Source organism: Salarias fasciatus, assembly GCF_902148845.1.
Source record: "Salarias fasciatus chromosome 7 unlocalized genomic scaffold, fSalaFa1.1 super_scaffold_4, whole genome shotgun sequence".
Lineage (NCBI taxonomy): Eukaryota > Metazoa > Chordata > Actinopteri > Blenniiformes > Blenniidae > Salarias > Salarias fasciatus.
The window spans coordinates 13555470-13582154 of record NW_021941229.1 but is presented as its reverse complement, the minus strand read 5'-3'; the positions used below and the strand labels follow the sequence as shown (position 1 = coordinate 13582154).

The 26685-nt window shown below is 41.3% G+C and overlaps 1 protein-coding gene across 1 annotated transcript; it reads right to left on the bottom strand.

Annotated features, from left to right (window-relative positions):
* Window positions 1-1349: 1349 nt before the first annotated feature.
* On the bottom strand, window positions 1350-26410 carry atp2a2b (ATPase sarcoplasmic/endoplasmic reticulum Ca2+ transporting 2b). Its single transcript, XM_030084342.1, has 24 exons — window positions 25760-26410; window positions 25427-25444; window positions 25255-25337; window positions 23002-23106; window positions 20585-20723; window positions 13655-13735; window positions 12828-12913; window positions 11504-11659; window positions 11268-11409; window positions 10878-11044; window positions 8129-8217; window positions 7904-8006; window positions 7676-7807; window positions 7436-7555; window positions 7119-7337; window positions 6912-7035; window positions 6587-6798; window positions 5783-6003; window positions 5469-5671; window positions 5251-5336; window positions 4996-5129; window positions 4761-4878; window positions 2050-4198; window positions 1350-1743 (listed from the first exon to the last, which is right to left on the bottom strand). Exons 1-23 carry the CDS (start codon window positions 25875-25877, stop codon window positions 3917-3919), a joined length of 3138 nt encoding a protein of 1045 aa, XP_029940202.1. The 5' UTR covers window positions 25878-26410; the 3' UTR covers window positions 1350-1743; window positions 2050-3916.
* Between the last annotated feature and the right edge of the window lie 275 nt (window positions 26411-26685).

Sequence of the window (26685 nt, the reverse complement as noted above, 5' to 3'; positions counted from 1 at the left end):
AAAAGTTGTGATATTCTATAACTAACAGAATAATTGAGTAATGGAGATGCTAATCAAAAATACACCGTCATATATTAATGAGGAACAGGATGCTATAGCTAAAGTGATTATACAGGGAAATGTATTATTATTACTCACTTTGATTAGTTTTCAGAAAAGTTGGATAATGTTATTCACCAGTGCTGCAGAGGCTCTAAATCCTCTGTTTGGAATTCGTGTGTTCTTTGTGTGTGCATGGATTTTCTTCTGGACCTGGCAATCTGCAGAGGGTTTATTCTGCCTTTTAATCTTTGCAGGCTGGGATTAGCTCCAGAAGTCATGAGTGGAGGAAATCTCTGGCTTAGGGCACCTTGACTTTAATGACAGTCCACACTGCGGTCTAACTGTTTGACTCAATTCATACAACAGTTTAGCTTATTTTAAAGCACACAGCACTGCAATCAATATGAACTGTCACTAAAAGATTCTTAGTGTCAAACGTTTTACTTCTCAATCATTCATAAAATTTTTTCGTCGAGTGATCGAATTTTCTAAATGAAACAAAATTGATACTGAATACGTTGACTGCCAATGGGTTGTAGTTGTAAATAGTTTATCTGTTTCCATGTTCTCTCTGCACTGCGTTGATTTTCTCAAGTGTCAATTCACCGGTGACCCTTCCGAGATGTTGATGGCTTTTTACACCTCACTCGGTGCAATGAAACAACACGACACAAATCAAATACTAGATTATTTTTATTTACCTGAAACCACAACCTCAGTAATGCATGTACAATCATTATTAGTCTTCAATAATGATCACCTTATTCTACATATGGTTACTATTCTTCCACCGGATGTCACTGAGGAGACCTCATCAATCCCCCCGCGTTAGATCACAGTTTTACAGCAGTTGATAAATATGACTATGATAAAGCAGAGGCCATGAGAAAACAGAACACTGTTGTATTGCAGGATTACCAATGAATCAGTGTCGGTCTGTTGCACTCATTGCAGGGGACTAAAAGTCATAAAGGAAATGGATAGCGGAGTAACCTATACAACTATTAACTGTTCAAGGGAAAAAGTTTAAAAAAAAAATCAACAACAAAAACCTCAAGTAGAGCACAGTCATGTTCAGCATGAGTCATTAATCCATGTCTAAAGTTGTGCAAATTACCCAAACCGTTACAATAAAAACAGTGAGTACCCAATATCCGATATATCCATCTGAAAACCATCTTAATATGCCATTTGAGTATTATACATAACAATCTATAAATACAAATCGCAAAGCCTACGTACAGCTGAAACGCATGCATGGATGGAATTGTACACTGATGTACAGGTAAGACCATTCAAACCCAGTGTTTCTAAAAGTCTGGTGACAAGCTACCATGGAAGTTGGAAACGAGTTCTTCATGCACGAAGGATCACCGAGGGCGTCGAAACTCCCCTGCACACGGAAACTTCAAAAGATTTAGCATTTGCACACGGAGGTATAAGTGTGTAAATAAGTGTACGTGTGTGTTTATGTGTAGTCATGTGCTCCACCTTTTATATATATTCATTTTTGAGTACACCCTTACATGTTTGGTCTACGTGTCCATTCTGCCCTGTGCAAAGGTACGTACTGCTGGTCTTCACGGCCTCGGATGTGTGGTGAAGTCGGACTGAGTGCGCGAGCTGGACGGTTGGAGACGACCCCCAAAACTGTTTAAGGCCGCCCCAACAAATTATCTGAAGCTTTTTAAGAGAGACAACCTGAAAGAGGAAAGGAGAGGAAAATGGAGTTAGCTGACTGATTAAAAAAAAACAAACAAAAAAAAAGTCCACAGGAATTTGTCTACAAGAACCAGCTTGGTGAAAATAAGCAAGTGAGGGGTGAAACGAACAGCACACGGTGACATTCACAGTAGTGACGTGTGGTTGACTCATTATCAATCACTTTCATGTCTACATTCACCTGGAAGATATTCTTTACTTAAATGAGGGAAAACTACTGAACCTCCTGTGTTGAACAGGACTGAAGTGGTGTTTGGTAAGAGTGTAGGACGAGCGGATACTCACTGTGGCGACAGGGGGGCCAGTGGAAGGCATTGAAGAAGAAAAGCACACAGTTGTTATGTGGAACACAAAACACAGTGTGACCAAACGCAGGCTTCTGCTCCCAAAAACACATGCTTCGGACGAGAGGAGGGCTTTCTCACACACAAGACGACGCTTCAGATTAGTGCCGTTTCGACCGTATTAGGCTCTGAATTTGACACGACTACCACAGAGTGTATGATGTTCCCCACAACAGAGCAAAGCTTGTACGAGTCAAAACAACCACACGGATCAGTTTCTGTTAAGAGCTCCCGCCCGCCAGGTTGTGCCAAGAAAACCGAAGCATTCGTATGTCTGAAATGATCTGTATTCAAGTATCATAAGCACATACAAAAAACAACACTGGATATGAAGAATGTCGACAGCCACGGGCTTCAGTTGTATTAAATAAAGACAGAAAACACTTGATTCAAAGGTTTCATGGGTGTATTTTTCCTTGAAGTAAAAAAAAAACAGAAAAAAGAACATTGGGATTTTTTTTAATGTTCAATCCATTTGGAGTTCTTGATGTATTAGTAGTTCTTAAAGATTTTAATATTAGGTTCCTTTGAATCAAACGCCATGGAGATGGTAATCGGTTTACAGCATCCCCACCCAGTTCTGTCTCCAAAGCACAAATAAAGTTATGTATGTCACAGATCAGCACAAACCAAATATATTCTTAAAAAGGTTAAAGAGGGAATGAAAGATTTTGATCTTTGTTTTCTGCACAAGCAAATAGGGGCACACCTCAGATGTTACGCTTTAGCTAGACTGGAGGAAAAGCATCTAGAGATGAGCAAAAACAAGTAATTCTTTTTTCTTCATATTGAGGTAGCTGTGCTCTGCCCAGTGCAGAAAAAAAACTGACTTATTCTCAATCATTAAGATTAAAAAAAAAGAAAGAAAAACATCCATGAAGTTAATTTACGCTCTAAACATGGGGGACATACACAATTAAATTAGAAATGGGAAAACCACATACAGTTCATGCTTGGTCACAGGACATGCGGCTTGTTTTTTTCGGTTGTTTTTTTTTTTTCTTTTGTTTTTTTTTTTTTTTGTAGCTGAGCATTCACAACATTTCACTCGGGAGTCCCAAACCTTTCCCCATCCTTGTCTGCCACATGGAGCTTGTCCTCTCTGAAAGAGTTCTGAATATATACTGAAGACACAATGGTAAACATTAAAAAAAAAAAAAAACAAAACAAAACAAATCAAGGCGGTATGTCTAAGCCACGCTGGTCAAACAATTTACAAAGCCATAAAAAAAAGTTGCATAAAATAGTGTTCAATCTCTGTACAGATCGCCGTTTCTAATGTCTTACATTTCCTTTTTTCATCGAGAGGGGAACTAAATCAAACAATTTGCTGTTGTTACTGTAGTGACATAGGACATATGAGATTCCCAACATTGTTAAAAATAGTAACCTTTAAAGGCATTATCAGCTTTAACCAAACAATTAAAAAAAAAAAAAAACTGGCAACAGTATATTTTCATTTGAACCAGCAACAATGTCCATGGCTATGGGAGAGACGCCCTTCTAACACTCACGATTAAAGCCTCACCCACGCACAAATCCTATCCCAACTCAGAGCTTCGCCAATGTTAACATTTGATATTATTTGTTACGTTTCGTGACTTAAAGTTGGTCCTTCTTGTACACACGCACAAGCGCACACGCACGCTACACTCTACAAACTCGCGCACACACACTCTAGCTATGCACATTTAGGAAGGGAGGGAGGGAGAGTGGAGGAGGAGGAGGAGGAGGAGGAGGAGAGGAAAGAGGGAGGTGATGGCAGTGGGTGAGGGTGAGGGGAGGAATGGAAAGAGTCGAGGTTGTGCTCAAGTCAGACAGGACCAGAACAGGTCGGCCATGTTAGTGTCGGAGCTGTAGATCCAGAGGACCAGGGGCAGGGAAATGGCCACGAAGGGCCAGGAGATGCCCTCCAAACATGCAGACAGGGCACAGCCTTTGGAGCCGTCGGGCTTCTCCAGCTCTTTACCGGGCTCCAGCCAGTTCCTGGTAAAGAACTTGAGCATTTCGTCCAGGAGGATGACGGGCAGCGAGATCTTGAGCACCATGAGCCACTGTATCAGATTCAGAGGAGTGATCTGGAAGATTATCTGAAAACAAAGACAAGATTAGTCACGCCGCAGATCAGTGGCGCTCAATGAAAGCTTCAGGAAATCTACCTGCACAGGCAGCTAATTCAAAGATGAATCAAATAAATTGAAAACAAGTTGGAATAAAAGCACCCAGTGAATTATTTTGGGACTATTCAGTATGATGTGCTCAACTCTGGTTTATAGGTCTAATTTTGATGAGAGAGTAAGACTATGCAAATCAGACCGATGAGTGAATTAACAATTGAGCTAAAATCAAGAATAACAACAAATCATACAGCAAGCTTTATATAGGTGGCCATCTGTGCACGGTTCACCCTTCACTCAGATATTCATACAATGCAATCAGGGGTGTTTGCCCTCTTTGTTTCGGTCAGTTTTGTGATGGCTCACTGACCATCAGGAGTTTATAGTTTTATTTAGGTTGTGACTGCAACTCTACTTCCACTGGGTGGTGTCATGCATGGATAACTGCTATTTCCTGTTGTCCCAAGACCAGTTGATGTTATAATCTGAGTGAAGATTTCAATAAATGACTCTGATTTCATGCTAATGCTCTTACTGCAAGAGGCTCCACATAGAGAATGAGGAAGTGAAGAGACATGGAGAGGCAGATCGCTCCCAGCAGCCACACGTTCTCCCAGGGAGGCATCCGCAGCAGAGACTGGTTCTCCGACACGCTGAGAAACAAAACGCACAGAAGCGTTTGTTAAAAGTTACTCAGTGAAGAAGCAAAAGGCACAACTTAACTTTAGCTTAACTGGCGCCAACAGTCAGGATCCTGTGTTAAAACGGACCTGTTTAGAGCATTGCACATCTCAATGGTGACCAGCACTGACAAGGCCATGGTCATGGGGTAAGGAGACTCGAAGATCTTGCAGTCCAGACCCTGAAAGTCTGGGTTTTCTGGACCACACTGGAGGAAATGGCTCTATAACAGGTGAAGGAAAAAAAAAAAAAAAAACAGATTAGAGCAAACTGTGAAAAACTTTGATGAAATTAAAGTGTGGATGTATGCCTGACGTCTGCGACAGCAGACGTTTCAGTCCTACCAGCTGGTAAAAAGTGATCCTTGGTCCATCCTCAGCAGCAACAAACCACCAGGCAGCAGCGCCGACCGTAGCAGCACCAACGTAACCTGGTGACACAAATCAGCAGTTATTCATAAATGACAGCTGGTTACTCTCATCGGAGACAATGTCTCTACTTCCACACCTAAAAGGATTGAATGGAAAGGATTTCTTTCCACAGTAATCCCCCTTGAACTTACATCCAATGGCGAGATATCTGCAGAAGAGCCATCCGGAGATGAGCGGCTCTCGAGCACTGCGTGGAGGCTTGTACATGATGTCCAAATCTGGGGGGTTGAAGCCTAAAGCGGTGGCGGGGAAGCCATCCGTCACCAGGTTGACCCAGAGCAGCTGAACGGGGATGAGCGCTTCAGGAAAACCCAGCGCTGCAGTCAGGAAGATGCTACGGAAACAATAAGCAGGCTAATTAACAAAACAAAGCGTGGGTGTATTTCAGAGTGATTTATCATTCAAGAAAGCCGAAGATTTGTTTTTAAAAATCTCCCATCCTTACCAGACGACTTCGCCAACATTGGAAGAGATGAGGTATCTGATAAACTGCTTCATGTTATTATAAATAGCTCGGCCTTCCTCGACTGCAGCGACAATGGTGGAAAAGTTGTCGTCAGCAAGCACCATCTCAGAGGCGGTCTTGGCCACGGCTGTGCCGGAGCCCATGGCGATGCCGATCTCAGCCTTTTTAAGAGCAGGGGCGTCGTTCACTCCATCGCCAGTCTGACAGGAAGATGAAAACAGCACAAGACAGGAGAAGTCAGTGTTTTAATACCAATAACATTGACAAACCTAAACACTATAATACTATTTACATAATGCTTCAACATTCATATAAAACAGAGCCAATACATCACATAATGAGTCTTTACAAAGCTGATGATCTGCTGCAGGTACTGCAGCTTCCAGTGAGACTGGGGTTAAATCACAAACACTTGATGCTCTGTGTTGGCTGGTTTTGCATCACTGGAAGAAATATATAACTGCATTGAACCTGGAATGAGGATAATGTATGTGAATTGCCAGCAATATTACTTTGTTGCACTAAGTGGAAGTAGTAAGTCACCGTAGAACCCGCTACACGTTTAATTCTGCTCTTTAATTTCTGTCATTTCGGACAGTTGTCTTCGTTGTGTTTACACTTCTACTCTGAAATTTGTTGATTAGAATGAGAAACTAGCTACAGGATTTATTTATAAGACTGGGTACGCTGGGGGGTTGAGTGGTTTGTTTTTTAGCCAATACCAGCACCTATATCTCTAAACACAACACAGACTAATGAATGAGTGAAAAACCTTTCCCTTACCATGGCTGTAATCTCATCGTAGGACTGCAGATACTCAACAATTTTGGATTTATGTGAAGGCTCAACACGGGCAAAGCAGCGGGCCTTGACCACAGCGTCTCTCTGCGCAGCAGGTGACAGATCGTCAAACTCCCTGCCGGTAAACGCCATGGTGGAAACGTCTTCATTCTCGCCAAAAATACCAATCCGCCTGCAGATAGCCACTGCCGTACCTAGAGGATGAATCACAGTAATTACTCTTTCAAGCTCGTGCATGCACAGCTGATATTTTATATTATTTTATATTAAATCAGCAAAAGGATCACAGATGTGGCTCTCGACATACCTTTGTTGTCTCCTGTGATCATGATCACTCGGATGCCAGCCAGACGGCAGAGCCTGATAGAGGCTGCCACCTCTGCCCTGGGAGGATCCAGCATGCCCACACAGCCCACAAAGGTCAGATCGGTCTGGATGAAGAAAAAAAATCCAAATTAATGCAGCAAAGCGACGTGGGATTCAACATTTTTAGATGGTGTGTCCCTGCTCTCACCTCGTACTCAATGAAGCGACTCGAGTCCTCCAGCGCCAGCTCGTCTTTGCTCATGGGGTTATCGCGGGTGGCCAGAGCCAGACAACGCAGGGTGTCCCTGCCGGTTCCATACTCTCTAATGACGGACATCAGCTTCTCCTTGATACCGGCAGTCAGAGGGACTTTGTTTCCTCCTACGCGGATGTGTGTGCACCTGTCAATCACTCCCTCAGGTGCACCCTGTAAGCAGACACACACCGAAGGGTTAAATAAGTAGGAGAGCAGGGCATTTCGCAGACCAGAACTCTGCAATGACGCTCAATGTCCACAATTCTTACCTTCACAAACATCTTTCCAACAGAAGAGCGTGCTTTGTTAGGAGTGCAATACACAGACATGGACTTCCTGTCTCGAGAGAATTCCAAAGTAAACTCTTTCTTCATCAGCTGCTTGATCACCTAAATAAATAAGATACAATGAGCAATCAGTGTATTTTGTCAATAAACTATTTAAATCAAGTGCAGAACCGAGTCTTTATAATGTAAGGAATTGACTTTGAATGGTAAAAGGTTACGTACACAATTACAGGCATTGGCTCGCTCAATCTTAGACAGGCCTTTCACGTCTGTGTCAAACACGTTCATCTTCTCCACCAGACACGTGAGGGCCGTCTCTGTCGCCTCACCCACCTTCTCATACACACCTTTGGTCTACAAACGTAAACACAGACGCACAAGGTCAATCATGATCAAGACATTCCACATGTTGAGCCTTTTTTTGGATGAGGAGCACTTGACTTCACCAACCTCGTTATAGTCCAGTGAGGAGTCATTACAGAGGGCACAGATCGAGGCCAGCTCCACCAGCGCATCATACTGGGAACATTTGACAAGCTTTCCATCGTGGTACCTGAACAAAATATTTCACAGAGCAAGATGAAGTAACAGGCTTTATACAATAGATTATCAACACAGAAGAATCCAATTTTTTTTTATCTTGTAGCAAACAGGCCTGAGCAAATAAATACTCACACTTCTCCATCTGGGGCATATGTGGATCCAGTTACAGTAAATTCCTTCAATGAACAGTGATCGCCCTCAGCCTGGTCAATGATAAACATCTGGGAACAAAAACAGGAGCACATCATTATTGCACACTTCCACACAAACTTTATTGTTCATGGGGAAAAAACCTGGAGACCAGAATAAGACCGATTAACATATATATCAAATTTTGGATGTGTTCTGATGCAGCCCAGAGGTTGACCTGCTGGACAGACTCCACCGTCTTCACAGAAAAGCTGGAGGAAGTTGCGGACAGAGACGTCTGATACTCTGTGTTCTGCATCATGTCACCACAAAATCACGAGGGTAAAGGGGGGAAGAGGATGGACAGATACTTGTTTTGTGGGGATTTCATTGCAAAGGTTGAGAAGTATGGTATATATAAAGTGCATCCAGCAGGTGGCAGCAGACCACAATCAACCTGAAAGAATCTGCCAAGACAGGAGTCCGCTCTCACATGCAGAACTGAATACACCAATAAAATGGTCATAAACTGCTGAGCAAAAGCAGACACAGATTACTGTGGGGTGCAGAGGGTTCACTGATGTCTTGTTGCAGTCTGTTAGGCAGAGCTTATGTGAGTTATGCCAGCCTGGGTAAAAGTAATATTTAAATGGAAATGCACAGGGACTTTTTAAACTGGAAACATTTACAAAGAACTTACTGCTACTGTCGACTGAAGCCTTTATTGACAAAACACAAGATCCAGATATCCCTATTATAAATCAGCATTTTATTTATTCACAAGGCTTCTGAACCCGAGCCACCGAGTTTTGGAACATAAGAAGCACTATAGATTCAGATAAAAATGTGGGAATGAAATGATGACCTGCCATTATGTACAGTGAGGTTTTCAGGCAGCAGTCAGTAACCGTCTGATCCAAAACCGCCCGAGAAACTGAATCGTAAGCTTCACAGTCGCTCAGGGAGCCAATTACAGTAGAGCCGTATTTGGACAGAGATATCACTTACAGTGCTACGTCTGTCAAAAATGCATCAAACAGGCATGAAGTGACACCGCGATCCCATTGGAGCTCAGTAAGGAGGTTTTGAAATTGCTCAGCATAGGTTGGATTTGCACAGATTCTGCAGGATGAGGGTGGGATGAAGATATCAGGAGACAGCCAAAGGAGACACAAGGTCAGTTATGCAACTCTACTGGTTTTGCTGCAAGTGACTAACTACTGCATACTGATCAGTGTGCTGCTTCAATAAGGGGTGGGGGCTGAAGGAAAGCACGATGGAGAATGATGAAGGGACGGAAAAAGAGCGAGAACTTCACTTTGACCACAGTCAAGTTCGCACTCGAGTGATGTTTTTTCTCCTTGGGGAAAACATGCACACAATATACTTCTGGATCTCATTTCATCTCCGCGACTTCACAATCTAATCTTCAACATCCTCCGGAGTGTTTAGATCCAGTAAACGACCTCTCAGTGTACTGCTGACCTGGAGATGATACACAAGCTCATAAATTAACTGTCACACATGGTGTTTGCATGCTGTGCATGTGAAGCTCTGTGCTCGCTGATTGCTGGATTGATTTGGATTTAATCCAAGTAATGTTAAGAAATTCAGTTCACCTGCCGCTCCTTCAATGAAATCATCCAGAAGAACAGCTTGTTTATCAGACTTTGCCAGCATTATTTTTCACCACCACTCATGTCAACTAATTAGAACTGTGCAGTTTTCTGTCATCTCCACTATGCATAACAACTGAAAGTATCTCTATCTAATGCCTGTAGATACATCAACATATGATGAAATGTGTTTATGTACTATTTCTCAACATGAGCAATGTGTATTTTCAGGCTCTGCAAATGATTATGAGTTGATTTGAAATTAGCACTGAAAGGGGCCAACACTGCAGTGAGCACCAACGCAGCTCCTCATTCTAATAATTTGCATCATCTCAATCTTCACAATGCAACAAAGTCAGACTACACCATATGAGTTGCACATCGCCTGTCGCAAGATACCACCTTAAACATCAGGTTATTACACTCGCCTCTTATCTGAGTCTTCTTAATCCATGATAAAAACCCCCAGATGAATCTGAAAGTTAAATATGTTTACGTGCACTGAAAGTACAGTGTGTGACCCTAACTTGTGCCTCTGACCATTTTTTAATCTCTCCTTCCTGCTCAATTCAAACTGAAATTTTAGGAACCTCCAACATTCGGTTTTACACAGCGCCACATCTCCAAACATCACAGCAGATTTCAATTCTGTCTTGTATTAACGTCCGTCATTTAAGACGTGCATGCAGTACAAAAATCAATTCTCTCTGTAATTCATGAGATGGAAAAAAATTGAGTCTGTTGTCACAAAAAAAGGCCCACTAATTTCATGCATCGACATCAAAAGTTAAACCTGGTTTGAGGATTTTAAGTGAGAAGGTTTGCTTTTGAATGCTTCAGTTTGGTTGGTTGTGATTTGTGATGTGCAGATTCAGTAAACACATTATTGAAGCCTAATGGTGTCACAACAAAACCCACATCATGTTTTATGGTACAGTGTTTTACTGTAATATTTACGTAAACCGGGATTGTTACCAGAAGTGAATGACGCAGCTGGAACGTATTTACTTCTAAAACAATACCAACTAATCAGAAGCGACACATACAGTTCCAGCTGGCACTCATTCAAAAGAAAAACAAGTTCTTTGATTTATCTGTGCCAGCTTGCGTAGGAACTGTTACTCTTGCTCTCTTACCCTGCACACGGACATCTGATTGGTGGTCAGTGTGCCGGTCTTGTCAGAGCAGATAACAGATGTGCAGCCGAGGGTCTCCACGGAGGGCAAACTGCGGACAATGGCATTTTTCTTGGCCATGCGACGTGTTCCCAAAGCCAGGCAGGTAGTGATGACAGCAGGCAGACCTGGAAAAGGAGATGAATACGACTCGTGGTGAGAAAGAAACCATTCCAGAAACACTTTCTGATTTATATTTGAATTACATTATTCATTCCTGGGATGAAAACCCTAACAAGTCCTTTCATCATGAAGTACTGGAGAAAGCCCGCCTGATAGGATTTTCAATTGGCTCTTCTCAGAGCAACAAGCATTTCAAGGACATGGTTGTATGTGTCTAACTCTGTTTACCTTCAGGGATCGCAGCCACCGCCAGGGCGACGGCAATCTTAAAGTAATAAACGGCTCCTCGGATCCAGGAACCTCCGTGGACAGGATCATTGAAATGCCCAATGTTGATGATCCACACAGCGATGCAGATCAGTGAAATAACCTGCAAGTCCACACATGTATCACTTACACATGACAATTTGGACTCAGCGTTTTGATTAAAGTGACACTCAACAATATGAAACGAGTTCACTGACCTTCGACAACTGCTGGCCAAACTCATCCAGCTTCTGCTGCAGGGGCGTGCGCTCTTGTTCCGTTGAAGCCATCTCATCTCTGATCTTGCCGATCTCAGTGTTGCCAGCGGTGGCCACCACCACGCCGACGGCCTTACCGGCTGCGATGTTGGTGCCCTGTGGAAACGGATCAGTGGAAAAAGTTATTCAACACATTACACACTTTGCCTCTGGGCAAAAAAGAGGGGAAACTAGTTTTACAACTACTCTGAGACGCGTCAAAAATAAACAAGTGATTTTACATGTGGCAAGAGTCAACATGCGTCGTGAGTAGATCCATCAATTTCTGCATAATTTAAAGAACAAAAGAAGAGGAAAAAAACATTCCAGAAATAATTCTTAGGAACTAATGATTCTCGTGACTCGTTCATGCAGGCAATATAGGTTTTTCCAATGCAGCGAAAACAGAAAAATAGCTGTAAAAACTGAATTATAAAGTGAAATGACTAAATAGCTCCTTGATAAATCAAGATTGCTGCTTCAGTTGTTTTGTCACTCCTTTGTTAGAAGACAATTAAAGCAGTAGAGAAGCTGCTTTAATGTTGTCAAAACTGTTTGTGAAGGGCGCACAAAACAGAGAAGCCTGTCTGTGAGTGGTGCAGCAGTATGCCGGCCATTCGTGCGCATACTAAACAACTGAACGATGCTGAAGGAGAATTTTTTTTGTACAGTTTGGAAGAAAATTATTTTTAAGTGCATGTTTACGTATACAATTTTACATAATAAACTTAAGAGTGCTCTGGAGGGCACTATATCAATACAAATATATCTGCAATTAGAGAGCAGTTTTTCATGGTTTTGATAAGCTGCTGTTCCTGCTCTGGATCCATTACGTCTGTCACAGACACATGGCGTTGGCTCAGTCAGCTGTCAATTACATCAGGCTTGTTTTTATTTAACTGCACGTGTTTTTTTTTGTTTTTTTTTTAAATTAGAAGCCAGTCAAACACCAGGAGTGGGAATCTATCATTTTTTTCCCCCTCACACTGTCACATGTTTGCATTAATAGTGCTTTCTGGCCGGTGTCATAAAACTAGATAATAATTACATTGAAACGTCATTGCAAACAGAGTAGGACTTGTCAGGTGTCCAAGTATAGGTGTCAAAGCAGACAAAGAAGAACATATGGTGATCTTCCGAGAAAGGACATGCGGGATACCAGCAGCTTATTATTGAGTTCATAAGTGGAGACAGACACACAAAAGATAAGGGGGGAAGATTTCATGGAACAAGGGGGAAAAAAAAAAAAACTCAAAGTAATCCCAAGCAGCATAAAGTATCTCACAGAAAAGAGCATGTTCTTCTTGTCCTGGTTGACAGCACGTGGGTCCGGCACCGGGTCTGTGTGCTTGATCACAGACACCGACTCTCCTACAAGGAGAAAAAATAAAAAGAAAGAAGAATTGAAAAACAGAGTTCTGGCACGGCAAGGCGCAGAGTTGCAGCTGAGACGGTTGGCTGACACTTTGGGCAGATGTGTGTGTGTGGAAATGGCTTTTCAGCTGACTGGGCAGCCCTGACAATTATCAAATACTGCCTTGCCATTGCCTTTCAAACCCTCTCATCTGATGTGTGCTTACAACGTGTGTCTGTGTGTGAAATCAGCTGTGCGAACTGTGCACACTCCTGAAAGCAGGGAGCATTTGACATGCAGCATGGCCATGAATGGGGAAGGGGAGAGTGGGGGAAAATAGCTCAAACACTAAAATATCCTGTGGAATTTGCTACCAATTAAGGCAGCAGAGCAAGACAAGAGATTTAAGGACTTGATTCACATGAAGTTCTTCTCTCCGACATTTACCATCTGTCAATAATCCCCCCCTTTTACTCTTTTCCATGAACTTCACTGACCAATTACTCATTTAAGAGATATCCATTTTCCTTTCACTATGGCAGCGAGTGACCAGCTTTGACAGATGAGTGTGATAAAGCCATGTGCATAAAAGGAGTACTGAGGTTGAGGAGTGGGTAACAAATCGACGCAGGAAAGTACAAAAAGAAAAACACTGTAAATGTGGAAGATATCCAAAAACATTGAAAAACAGCACAATCTGACAGTGGAATCATATGTCTAAAGTGTAGGTGCAGAGAAGAGATTGAAAGTGACTTCACCTGTCAGGATCGATTGGTCTACCCTCAGCGTTGTTGACTTGATGGAGCACAGCCTGATGTCTGCAGGCACTTTATCACCGACTGTGGAGAGAAGAAACAAAACACTGAAGACACTTAAATGTATTTAAATTGTTAAGAGGTACTTAGAGGGAGCAGACAACAGGTAGAAGGATACTTCAAACACAAGCACATGAAGAATGACTTGATGGAATACAGTTCCAACTCTGTAACTAGATACTCCTCATATTAAAAATTTTTAGAATTCTACAGTGTCAAAATTTGTTTATTAAAACTTATTTGAATAAATAAGCAATTAACAACTAAGCACAGATCACCAGACACACTAAACTTTTAGGCATGAAATTAATCTGCTCTGTTAGCCCACTTCATGCTCATTGTGAATAACAAAATAATCAAACTGGAGTTATTTGTTGGAGAGGCTGGGAGAAAGTCATGCATTCAAAAATTATTCATGTTCCACTCATCTGCTGCACTGGACATAAATAGATCACGACTCATTCTTTCCACGTCTTCACAATCCCCAGTAAAACCAACGCAAAATGTAAATACACACCGCATATCAGGCAAGTGTTTTCTTTGTCTAAAGCCGGAGACATTTATTAGCTTTGCTCTCAAGGGGAGAGGTCTGACTACTCTGTGTGGTTTCACCTGTAGTTGGGTCTGATCTGCACAGATAAATTTCTAGGAAATGAGCCTCTCAGTTTTATGGTCTGGTTTAAAGGAAGAAAGGACTTAATATTTATAGTGCACTACACAAACAGATGCATCCGCTCATAAGTCTGATTCTATTCAGTTTGTCTTCACAAAAAACATTAAAAAGGAAGAAGAATAAGGTTTCACTGTTGTTCTAAGATGCTTCTGTCATGCATGTAGTCATTCACATTGTAAAATTTGGCTGTAAAATTGCAAATTTTACAGCCAAATTTTACAGAGGCTGAGGCTAAAAAAGAACTGGTCAACCAGATGTTAACTCAACAGTGGACGAGTTGTTTTTATGCATTTCACTCAGGGCTAGCTTTCCCACCAGGGTTTCACAATGTCACACAGATATCCTGAAATCTCTCAGGATGTTGCCCAATGCTAGATTTAACCTTTAACTCCTATCACCATGAACAGGAATACAGATCCACACTTCTCATAACCATTCCCGTCTTGTGCAGTCTTAGTCTTGGAAATCCAGTCCTCCACATTTTACATCCTTTCGTGCAAAATCGCACCCGAATCTAACGATTTTGTCATTGCTAGGTTCTTAAGACAGCCTGATCAGGAGGCTCCTTTTGCAATCAGGAAGACAAACAGCCTAGAACAGCATAAAAATTTGAAAGGTATCCAAAAGCAGCTTTGAACCTATATTCTACTTCTTCTGGTGCCTTCAAGATTTCTGCAGTACAAGATTCACCAGTGATTCACCCATTTACAACATAGGCTTTTCAGTATTACCAAAACACAGAAACACTGATCAACTACAAGACACTGAAAGTTGAAGTTTCTTTGGAAAAAGAGGCAGGCACACTCAACTGATAAAAATTCTAAATAAATCTATGTTTGGTCCTGTTAAGCTTTAACTGTGTCAATACAAATGAATTCAACAGCTTCAGCACAGGATGAAGAAATCCTAAATATACAATCTTGAAGCTGCTGCGGTTTCCTAAGAAATGAGCTAAAACTTCTCAACCAAATGAAACTTTAATCACCGTCAGCATGAATTTATATTTGTTTGATATGATTTCAGCTGATTTGCTGCAAATGATTAGCTGAATGTCTGTCATTTTCATTAACAGGCATGCATTTGGGGCTATTTCATAACTTGTAATGAACCAAAGAGCAAAAATTTAGATTCCTATCTGGTTTACATGTGTTTAAAATCACCACTACGCTACCAATTACCTGCAAATCCAATACATTATTAATTTTTAGGTCAGGTCGCAAAATATGGGAACGCAGGCTGCGTGTGGCCTGCAGGTCTCCAGCTGCCCATGTCTGGCCTAAAGGCTTAATAATATTGGATGAAACAACAATAACATAACACAATAAGACACCGAGGCAGTTAGGGTCCCAATTGCACCGAAAATTGATGGTTGACATTTTAATGAAAAATCTAGACGGGGGAAACGCACTGCTGGAAAGCAATATTACTTAAGAGTTTACAGTAAGACATCACATAGCCTGAAAGGGTGAAGGTAGAAGCAATGACCCAGAAGCTCTTAAGAGTTCCTTCTGTGGACAGTGCAGAGTGCTGACAGCCTCTGGGTCTCAACACGGCCCTTTTGAGTGGAGAGGAAGAGAAAAAGGAAGGGGAGAATCAGCAAGAAGGGATAGATTAGCGCAGCAAAGCACGCATCCAAAAATGGGAAAACTATTTTTGATCATTCGAAAGCACACTGCTGGATTTGGGGGGAGGGATGGTGAAAAAACTTTTTTTTTTTTTTGCAGGGAGAACCCGTGTAACGTCACATAAGCTGAAATAGAAACAGTATTTGTCCAAGCGTGAAGATAGTTCATTCATACTGGTCACTCTTGGGAAGTTTCTGACAGCTTGTTGCTAATAATATAGACACTGAAGCGAGGAAACTCCACTCGAGGACGATGCAATGAATTAAACCGGTCTCGTTTCAGATCTTTCCTAAGCTATGCGGCTTACTTATAAAGCATGTTGTGCTGTGTGTTGAGTTCATGCTGTACCAGCTGTACGACCAAATTTGGTCCTCCAGTCGACAACACACTGTCAAAACCTCTTCATCATCACCTGCCTGCTTTCAGAGCGGATCCCCACTTAACTGACACTAGATAGCAGAGGAGATGGGCAAACATACCACAGAGGGAGGACACACAAAGGAACTGGAGAACGGCAGACGCTGGAAATATATTAAGACCCAAAGCCCTGTGGGAAGGTTCCCACAAAAAGTCACTAATTAGAAAACCTACTTCCTGCCTTGGAGTATTCGAAAAACAACCATTGGTGCATATTGGGAATAAGGTCACAGCAAGCAGACTAACCCACTTTCACCAGCAATGGGGTTACGCCGGTGACAGAAAGACATGCTAGAACCAATTCAGTGTTACAAGTAGAGAGGACGTTAATTTACGGTGCACCGTTTGTGATAAATTGGCATTTTGGTAATCTGAGCTTACAGACTGTATGAAATCAAAGATGGCGTATTTGGGAAAAAAAAAAATAAATAAATAAAACATCAATGTGCCAATATCAGCAACCAGCTCATCTAAGCCCAACTTGTTTGGTGCACGTTTCTTGTGAACACATAATGGTAATAGTTCGGACTCCGAGTCGCAGCTGAATAAACATGGTGAATGTTGACCTGTTCAACTGTGTCTTCAAAACATAATGACTCACAACCAGTGTCCACAAAACAAGGCCGCTCCCCAAGAATGAGTACATGATGTCGAGAATTGGGCAAAAAAACAACAGAAAATAAATGAGTACAATAAATGTGACAGCATGACACCTGTCTCACTTGAGGGAGCAGGGAAATAATGGAGCTGTCTCTTCTGTTTGTACCTGGGTGAGCAGTCAGTGTGAATTTGTTGAAGACCGATGCATCACATGCTGCAAAAATTGTCTTATAAGTTACTTTCAATGAAAATGACATACGATAAGCAAGAGTTGTTTTTGGTGTATCATTACTGCTATTCTTTATTCATTACACACATTGATAACAAATACTTTGTGCTCAAAGAAATTTGATGTAACGTGATGAACCCGAAATGTGCAGCTGTTTGAACTCCGGCTGACTATCTTTCCTTTATCTTCCACAACAGGCTCTTTGTAACTCTCACATCGTCCTCTGGGACAGAGATTTCTCCTTCTCCCTTGTGAACACAAACTTCATCTGTTTCATCTATTAAGAGAGGGGCGGATGTCAAACTGTTTATCTATACAGATAACACTTCATCAATTTGAACAGACTGCACCTGATTTCATTCAGAATTTATCACATCAAAGTATAACCTCTGACTCATGTGAATGAATGAATATGCCAAGTCTGTTCAAAATCAGCATCCCGTCACAAAATAAAGTACACTGTATCTCATAAATAGATTTAAATTACAATGCAGAGTATGTAGCACTAAACTATTCATCATGGGGGGTCCAGAGAATCTTTAGAGCCTTCAGGGGGTTGTATATTTTCTCTCTTCGCGACTGAGGCTCCCTAATCCACGAGCACGTAGGCTTCCAGCCTTCAGAGACCTACCAAGAGTTCCAAGAGCCCTCCAGGGACTTTTTTTTTCACAAATGGAAAAAAAGGCACAAGACAAACCCTGCACAGACATAAACGAGCCTCAGATTATGTAATAAATGTAACTTTGTGTCTCATAACAGTGGCTCAATAACCAGAACATCTGAGAGGCAAAGAAATGAAGCAAGCAGTGCATACTGAGACAAATAGCTTTGGTGATGACGATAGACAGACTCTTAAACACAAGCGCAGATATCTGGCCATGTAGCCATCTGGAGCCCAAATTATTCATCAAACTGATTCTGTATCCTTTCTGCTCGTTACATCCTGCCTGGCTGTCTTCTCCCAAAGGGTCGGGACAACATTAACGGAGAGCCTCAGACAGGGGGTAAAAGTATCAGACACGAAAATAAAACAGAGGGGAGCAGTTTCACCTCTGCGTTCCAAAGAGAGAATACAAGGTGAAACAAAAACACGGCAAAAGAAAGAACTGTCACTGCTGTTCAGTAGAGTGAATCAGGTTGGAATTTAAAGATTGAATGAAGGAGGATTGATTAACTGACCATGCGACCTCAAGGTATGACTTAAGTAAAATAACTACTTCCAAAGTGACCTTTGTCAAGATATGAAAAATAATTGATCGTCTTTCAGCTTTTCCTTTGCAGAGTTGGCTCAGCTGTCCAGATGTGCTTCTTGATGCAACACTCAATTTGAACCTTGACCTCAGAGCCACAGAGCTCACTGTTTTAACGGCTGGGCCACCACGGTCCACGATTCTATAAAATAATGGAAAATGGCAGTCGAGCCTTACAGATAACCTCAGATTATGAAGAGAGTAATGATGAAAACTGTCAGTCGTAGAATTTAGTAGCCATGTCAGATGACGTAACCGCTTCCTCCAACATTACCACTTAAAGTATGATTACCCTATAGCATGATAGGAAAAAACTGTAATATATATCAAATTATAACACACTATGTCTCCTTTAAATAGATTAAAAAAATGTTAATTTTATCTTTTTGTATCAAGCTGAAAGCTTGAAGTCATGTCACCAATGGAAAATTATTCAGTAGTCCCACTTCAGAGATAACTGTGGTTACTGGAAGCAGTCACACTGCAAAACCAACAGATTAAAATTGTTACACTTGAAACACGACGAGCACGCGAACAGAGGACAAATTTTGCCTGGAGTTAGTGGAGACAGGCGGCTTGAACATTTTGATTCAAAAGAGTACATCTGACAGTGGGAGAACAAGAACGGTCATAATCCTTACTATGTTATCAAAAAAAGAAAAAAACTACAGCATAATATGCATACTCTGTTAACTATCGTCAGTACAGGCAAGTTGAATTACACTCACAAACCTCCTCATGTTGTGAAGGAGAGCACTGCAATGATATAAACCATATTCCTGCTCGAACGCGCTCTGCTATCCTATATAATGCTCTTAAATCATTTCCTGACAGAAATGGAAATCTATTAGCAGTTCAGTAGCTAAAGTTGAGTACTTACAAGAAATACTACAGTGATATGTACTTATTGCAGATCCATGCCGATGGAATAGCTTCCAGCTACAGAAGCCACACACATCAAAGGGCTAGAACTGTTAACATCTCAAGATCTCATGATTGATTGGCTGAAACTAAAATATCAGAGAGAAGACTGAAGAAACTGCACATTTCTGAACATGGCATTATAGCCGAAGCACTGTATCCGAGATTTAATATCATTAGCAAACGTCTGAAGCATGACCGTAAAAGTAAACTTGCGGCAGTCCGTGCTGAGGACTACTGTCAGAAGCAAGAAAACCACAGACATTCATCTGAAGAAATGTCACATGAATAAAAAGAGAGCTTGGCTGGACGCTGGTCATCAAAGGCTGCAAAATGTCATATGTGAATAAACAATTTCAGCTCTGCATTTTTACCATCAATAAATTAAATTGTATCAAGCATTGCAGAATGATTTAGGTAAAATCCCACAACTTCCAGTGCATTTTCTTCTGAGCTTCTGAGGACAATGTAAATACTTCACTGTGGTCATACTCTATTGTGTTTTGTCTGCAAATTCTACACAGGAAGCTTCTTTATTAACATAAACGGCAATGAATAAAAACACACAAACAAAGAAGAAAGATAAAAAAGAGGCTAAATAAAGTCTCGTAAGAAAACACAGAAAACCAGGAAAACGACACGCGGTGACGCAGAAAGGAATAAACATATGTGGCCCTATCGAAGTTGAGGTTAGCCAAGAAATGTTCAGGAACACGCTGAACCTCTGCTCATCTATTGCGTAACTACTTCACTCACTTTGTACAATGATTATAAGGCAAATTGTCAAGGGAGATGAACAGGATGAGGGATCAGCTGTTTGCTCCAAACTTTGTAGAAGAGCATCACAACACTATGGATCATTGTTACAAAACAGCTTTTTCCCCCTCTCACATCACATTTATTTAATTTTGGGATAACCAAAATCATGTTTTGTTGGAGCCATGGTCATGTTTTACAAGAGTGATAACGTCAACAGTTTCAATGAAACTGATTCTGTTGTTTTGACTGGATTTTGCATGGACAACTTAAATTCAGAGTAACCTTAACCTATTATTTAAAGAGCGCCTTTCAGGACACTCAATGTCAACAATCTCAATGTTTTGTATCAAAAGGTGATACATAAACGGCACATTTGATATCCAATACTTCTCATCTTACCAGCAACCTCCACGATGTCCCCAGGCACGATGTCCCTGGCCTTGATTCTCTGGACACTCTTCCTGTCCTGGCGGTACACCTTCCCCATCTCCGGCTCGTATTCCTTGAGTGCTTCAATGGCATTTTCTGCATTCCGCTCCTTAACGAATTTTTTAAAAAAAAAGTGATGGAAAAAAATGTCAGACGACAGCAATTTTCACAAAAAAACATGACGCACTTTACTTAACCTAGCTAAAAAATAAAGGAAGTTACTTGTCAGATTTTCAATTTAAGTCAGAGCACTCAAATCCATAACCAACAAATCACGGCGCTTAAAGTGACTCTTGGATAAACAAAGCAAGGAATTAAAAAAATAAAGAACCCATGACTTGTGAACTAGGATATGCAGTTGAGTGGAATTAAGTAAACACTGGAGTGTGTTGTAAAAGACTGAAATAGTCATCACAAAGTGCTCTTCTATAATAAGCTGACAGCATCTAACTTTTCAGCTGCTGCTCAAAACCTTGCCGGTGGGCAGGCAGCATTTATTAAAACACACGGCAAGACAGGATATTATAGTTTTTAGTAAGAGCCAGGACACCGATATTAAAGATGGCTCAGAATGAAGACAAATTTGGACATGGTAAAGAAAAAAAAAGCTACAGATATATAAAACCAAACGGAAAAATCCACAATTCAGGTGAGACCAGAACAGCTCTGGCACAGCTTTAGTTGAGAGAGCACTCTTCCCCCGCCACACCATTCATTAAGGCTTTGTTTGTAAAAACAAGGGGAAACAGCCACTTAACACCCCCTCATCTCCACAAGCCTCAGCAGGACTTTCAATGAGCACTTCATACAAGGCCATCCAGCTGAGATCCAGCCGGCATTTCGGGTGTCGTCGTTTACAAAGCACATGGTGCGATCGACAAGCATGAGAGTCATCCTACGTATTGTCTCAATATTAATCATCAGGTAGCGTTCACAGACAGACATGCAGATATGACAGGCGTTAGTAGTCTTAGACTTAGGAGGCTGCCTCATTTGTTTAACCCTGACCTTTAACCCATTCATTTGTGCCCGTTTACCACAATTTATCTACAAGAGCTTTCTCTACTGGTCCATTAGATAAACACAAAACCAGTAAAACTTCCAAGTCTGTAAGGGAAACGCCTTTATTCATTTCAGCAATAATCTCTAACTATAAACCAGACACCAAAAACCATTCTTAGAGGCCTGTGAGCAAATTTACATCAATTTCAGAAATTATTGGTTTCAAAGAAATGTCATTTGAAAAGCAAACACTCATTTTATTACAGAATTAATGAGATTTAAATTGTCATTAAAGCATTAGCCATAACTAATTGCCCTTCCCTGCCATAAACTAATACATACTAACTGGGGGTGTTCAAGAAACTTCTGCACCAAGTATTTCATTAATGCAAAGTAAAAAAAAAAAAAAAAAAAGGATGGAATAATGTGCATAAGGTATAATGAGAAGCATCCTAGTTTGCCAGACTGCACAGTGAGCTTGTCATGATAGACAACTGGGAAACAGAACACAGATAGATTGCTTTAAATTAAATGGAGCCAGGTGCTTATTAATGCAGAGTGTTGATCTAAACATCAATCAGCACAAGCTGACACCACTGATGTCCTCTTTCAGCAAGTCTACCACAAGCTACACAAGGTATTACCCCTTCCCAGAAACCTTTAACGATAACCATGGCACCAGAAAAAATGATACACATCTTTTGTCACAATGTTATTTTAAACTCAATGTTGAGTTTTAGGTGTGTTGTGAGCAGTTAGTGGTTCAAAGCCTATTACCAACAGGTCACTGTGGTGAGTTAATGAGCGACTCAACTAATCGGGTTGTGTCAAGAAGAGCATCCAAGTTACGACTTGCACCAAATCAATGATGCCCCTCAAATGACCTGCAGTGACTTCCTGGAAGGGAGTGGTCAAACCCATTCTCATTGAGTCTTGGGGTAAGGCAATTACTTCGCATTAGTGACAGGCCATTGTGTCTCCAGGAACTAGTGATTCTCTATTCACAAGTTGATTGTTTGCAAACTTCACATTGGTGCGGCACATAATTGTTATAATTATCAGGAAATTATAAACATGTCGGAACTCCACCAGTTAAATCGTGCACCCAAGACTTTGAATTGATGTTTACAAGACAATCATCGACCTTATTTTACCAAAATAAAAGTTCAGTCGGTGGATTCATCTAGTTGAAAATATACTTTAGCAAACTACCCCAATAAAGTTGCTATAAATCAACACTGTGAAGGTTTCATCTCAATAAATTTAAAGAGTTTCCATTTTATATTTGTAGAAATACATGTATTTTCAGAGACAGTATATACACATATCAGATTCAACAGTCCTGACTTGAACTAATAAGAGTGAAAACTGCAATGTGTGTTTACCTGCCAGACTCCAACAATAGCATTAGCTATGAGAATTAGAAGGATCACAAAAGGCTCCACGAAGGCTGTAACGGTTTCTTCTCCCTCTTCGAACCAAGCCAGCCCCTGTGCACAAATCAAAACGCAATAAATTAGAATAAATCGACATGTTTATTGCATTCAATGTATGTATTTAATCATGTTGTAGTCACAGAGCACAGCAAAACACTACGCTTTTCAGAAAAAAGAAAAAAAACTTAAAACAACAACCTTCCATGATGGAGCCTGACCTTCAGACAAATAAATGACAAAACAAAGGGCTTTCAATATTCACACAAAAATCAGCAATCAATGTTGCACGCCACTTTACGTCATCTGCAGGAATGGGACAAACAAGAGGCAGAAAGGTCAAAGCTATTTTCAGCTGATTGTCTTTGTTGCCTCAGCAAACTTACTCCTGCAGTGTATTTTGTCTCCAGCTCAGCGTCTTATCAGACCCCAAAAATCATTTATATCAAATATTGACTCATGACTCAAATCAAATAAATGTGGTTCACCAGAAAATGTACACCACTCAGTTCAGGTTTATTATTTTATGGCAAACTATGATTTAATTTAGCTGTATTTTCACTATTTTCACAACTTCACAAACAACATAACGGTGAGCAAGGACAACAAATCAGAATCATATTGCGTTTTTTGACTCTCAATTTCTTTAAGGTCATGAGGTCTGATTACAAAGCTTTTAGGAAATATAACCAAAGGATTTGTTTTGAAATCTCTTTTCCACACACTTTAGTCGTCAGTGAAAACATGCCAGAAATCCACTTTGACGTACATTTATTTGGCATAAAGACTTTCAACTATTAGCAAGCGGCTGATCGTCATGATAAATATGAAGTCAACCTCTGCCAGAGGAGCAAACTGGGCCAAGTGTGTTAGAGAGGGAGAGAGTAGTAACCAGTTTCTCCTCTTTTAGAATCTGTGTCAGGACTGAAGTGTGTCGAAAGACAATCCAACAGCCCCTACTCTTACTCTAACCTATTTAAGTAACTGCAATGAGAAGACAGCTCCAATTCTTCGCCAAATAGCTTTTCTTGCAGCTGACCATTGAGAAATATCTAAAACTTAAAAAATGTTTGAACATAACTTTGTCATCACATTTTGTCACATTAAATAAAAGCACACAGTGCGTTACTGAGGGCACACAGTGTACTACAGTTATTGATTTGGAAGCAAAGTTGGCTTTCCTTATAACGCCAATAGATAATATTCTGATTCACTGGGCCAGTGACTAATTGTAGAGCAGAACTCAGGTGGCCACAGTGGCACACAATTATTTTGTGATAAAGACAGTCATCGTAAATGTCATCTAAATACCAAATAAGTAGTCGGAATGCTTGCGATGGATCCATTGCAACTGTGTTGAGCCATTTTATCATTAGAAAGACATGATGACTTCTTGAGAATGTGTTGCCTCAACTCACTGAGTACACTGCTTATACTAGCAACATCATGACACATAATCGAACAAGTCACAGGACAGCTTTTTTCACAGTGCATTAACCTCAATTTCATTCATCTTTACATCTATTCTTATTATGATGAATATTGGACTAACACAGTCGAATCATTGCAATAATGTTACAGGAAACGCCAATGTTTTATGATTTGCGCCAAGAGCAAAACCATGCTTGCACCTATGTTTGCTTATTTAAAACGGAACAATGCAAAAAAAGAAAGAAAGAATATCATCTGGGTTATGTCCCGACTGTCTGGGCGCCTTCCTCTTCTACTTTTAATAGCTTTAGAGTCAAACTGTGATCTGCACAGAGCCCATCCAAAACTGACTGTATGTAAACTAAGGGCTGACAGACACCGTTATGGCTGCAAGCCTGAAACTGAAACATGGCTGTTTCATACTCAATGTCCAACTGGCGGATAGCCAAACTTTAAAACTTTATCCAGACTACACCATCTTGAGGGAAATGAACCAGGTACATGTATTTAAGATTTCAGTGTAAACAGCCACCTCTTTAAAGTCCCATCGCTACTCCTCTGTTATCTTTGACAGGAATATTTAACACAACTTAATCGCGTGTCAACCTCCAATCTTGATAACTGGGCAAACAGACAAATGAGGCTTTGCTATCCGGAAGTAAAACAAAAGCCATATATGAACCACTGAACTCATTAGACGTTTTTATCAGTTGTATTGGTTGAACGGTGGACAAGCCACAGGCACAGCTAGCAAAACACAGGTGTAATACTTACAAAGGATATGAGGGCAGCAAGTAGAAGGATCCTGACAAGCAAGTCCTCAAATTGTTCAACCACCAGCTCCCACAAGGATTTACCTAAGAGAGGAGGTGAATTAATGTTAAAAACTATGTAAATATATTGCAAAAGCTGGTGCAAAACCACTGATATCTAAAAGTTGACTCACCCTCTTCAGCTGGCAGCTCTGCAAGATCATCGCATCCAGAGCACAGACACACAAACACACACAAAAAGAGGTGGATAAGCAGTTAGGTTAATGTCTCTACTTTGTGTACAGCGAGTAGCATGTTGCTGCAGAGGTAGAGGAGCACATTTTCAAGGCAGAATGGGACGATCGTGTGATTAATGGTTCGGGAGCAGAAGTGAAGCCTGCCGGTATTTCAACACACGGAGCGTGACGTCAACAGCCTTCCGCCGTGTTCGCCCGTTAAAACGAGGAGCCATTGGCCATACATGACACCGGGATATTAGCTTCAAACGCGCAGCTACATACACTCACCGTTCGGTCCATATCGTTCCCGTTGTTTCTTCACCTCCTCCAAGCTGAGGCCCGTGCTTTCGTTCACGTTAAAAAAGCTGTAAACTTCCTCCACCGTCTTCGTGTGTGCGTTGTCCATGGTGAACGGCCACTTGAGGACAACGCTTGCTCCGCTGGTCCCGACCTCAACCTGTCACGGTCCCCTTCTCCTTTCACGAAATTAATAATAAAACACAGACACTGTAAAATACGAGCGCAGAAGTCCGCGGTGCTGGCGATGACTGCCCGGTGGCTTTGACACGAGGCAGCGCGGCGGCGCAGGTGTACAAAATGAGTGGACGAATTTTTATTAGCAACTCCCAAGCTAACGGGAAGCTAACAGGCTAATGCTAGCTCACTGTTCGGGCTCCGCTTGAATTCACCGGCTGTGCTCCGCTAGCTTTCTCCCGACACTGTGAGGGGAAACGTTCATATCAGCGCCGCGGCTTCGGCTGGGCGTCCTTAACGTTGTCTTCTTCTTTTTTTAAAACAGCGAAATCCCGGAGTGACCTGTCCGAATGGATGATTTAAACATGTGGTTAAGTTGCAGCTCGGCTCTGCCCGTGTGTTGCGGAATCAGCAGCGTCCTCATCGGCACCAATCGCGTCTCTTCGTCGAATGCGGTGTTCAGTGTCCGCATGTGGAACCAGCTCATTGGTCGGAGGCAAACGGAAGTTCTCTCTCTCTCTCTCTCTCTCTCTCTCTCTCTCTCTCTCTCTCTCTCTCTCTCTCTCTCTCTCTCTCTCTCTCTCTCTCTCTCTCTCTCTCTCTACCCTGAAAGTGACAAGAGTGAAAGCGCCTGATTTTTTAATTTTTTTAATGTCTTCGTTGAACCCAGCAATTTAAATATCTGACATTAAACCAGGAGACAGCATTCATTTGTTCAACATTCAGACACAAAGCAATTC

What these genes read in the sequence shown, in the direction of transcription:
- atp2a2b (XM_030084342.1), bottom strand. Translation starts at nt 25,877, where the DNA reads ATGGACAACGCACACACGAAGACGGTGGAGGAAGTTTACAGCTTTTTT. An exon ending in TTGCTGCCCTCATATCCTTT is followed by an intron (nt 23,107 to 25,254) that starts GTAAGTATTACA and finishes ATTTGTGCACAG; the next exon opens with GGGCTGGCTTGGTTCGAAGA. An exon ending in CCTCACTGGACTATAACGAG is followed by an intron (nt 7,808 to 7,903) that starts GTTGGTGAAGTC and finishes TTACGTTTGTAG; the next exon opens with ACCAAAGGTGTGTATGAGAA.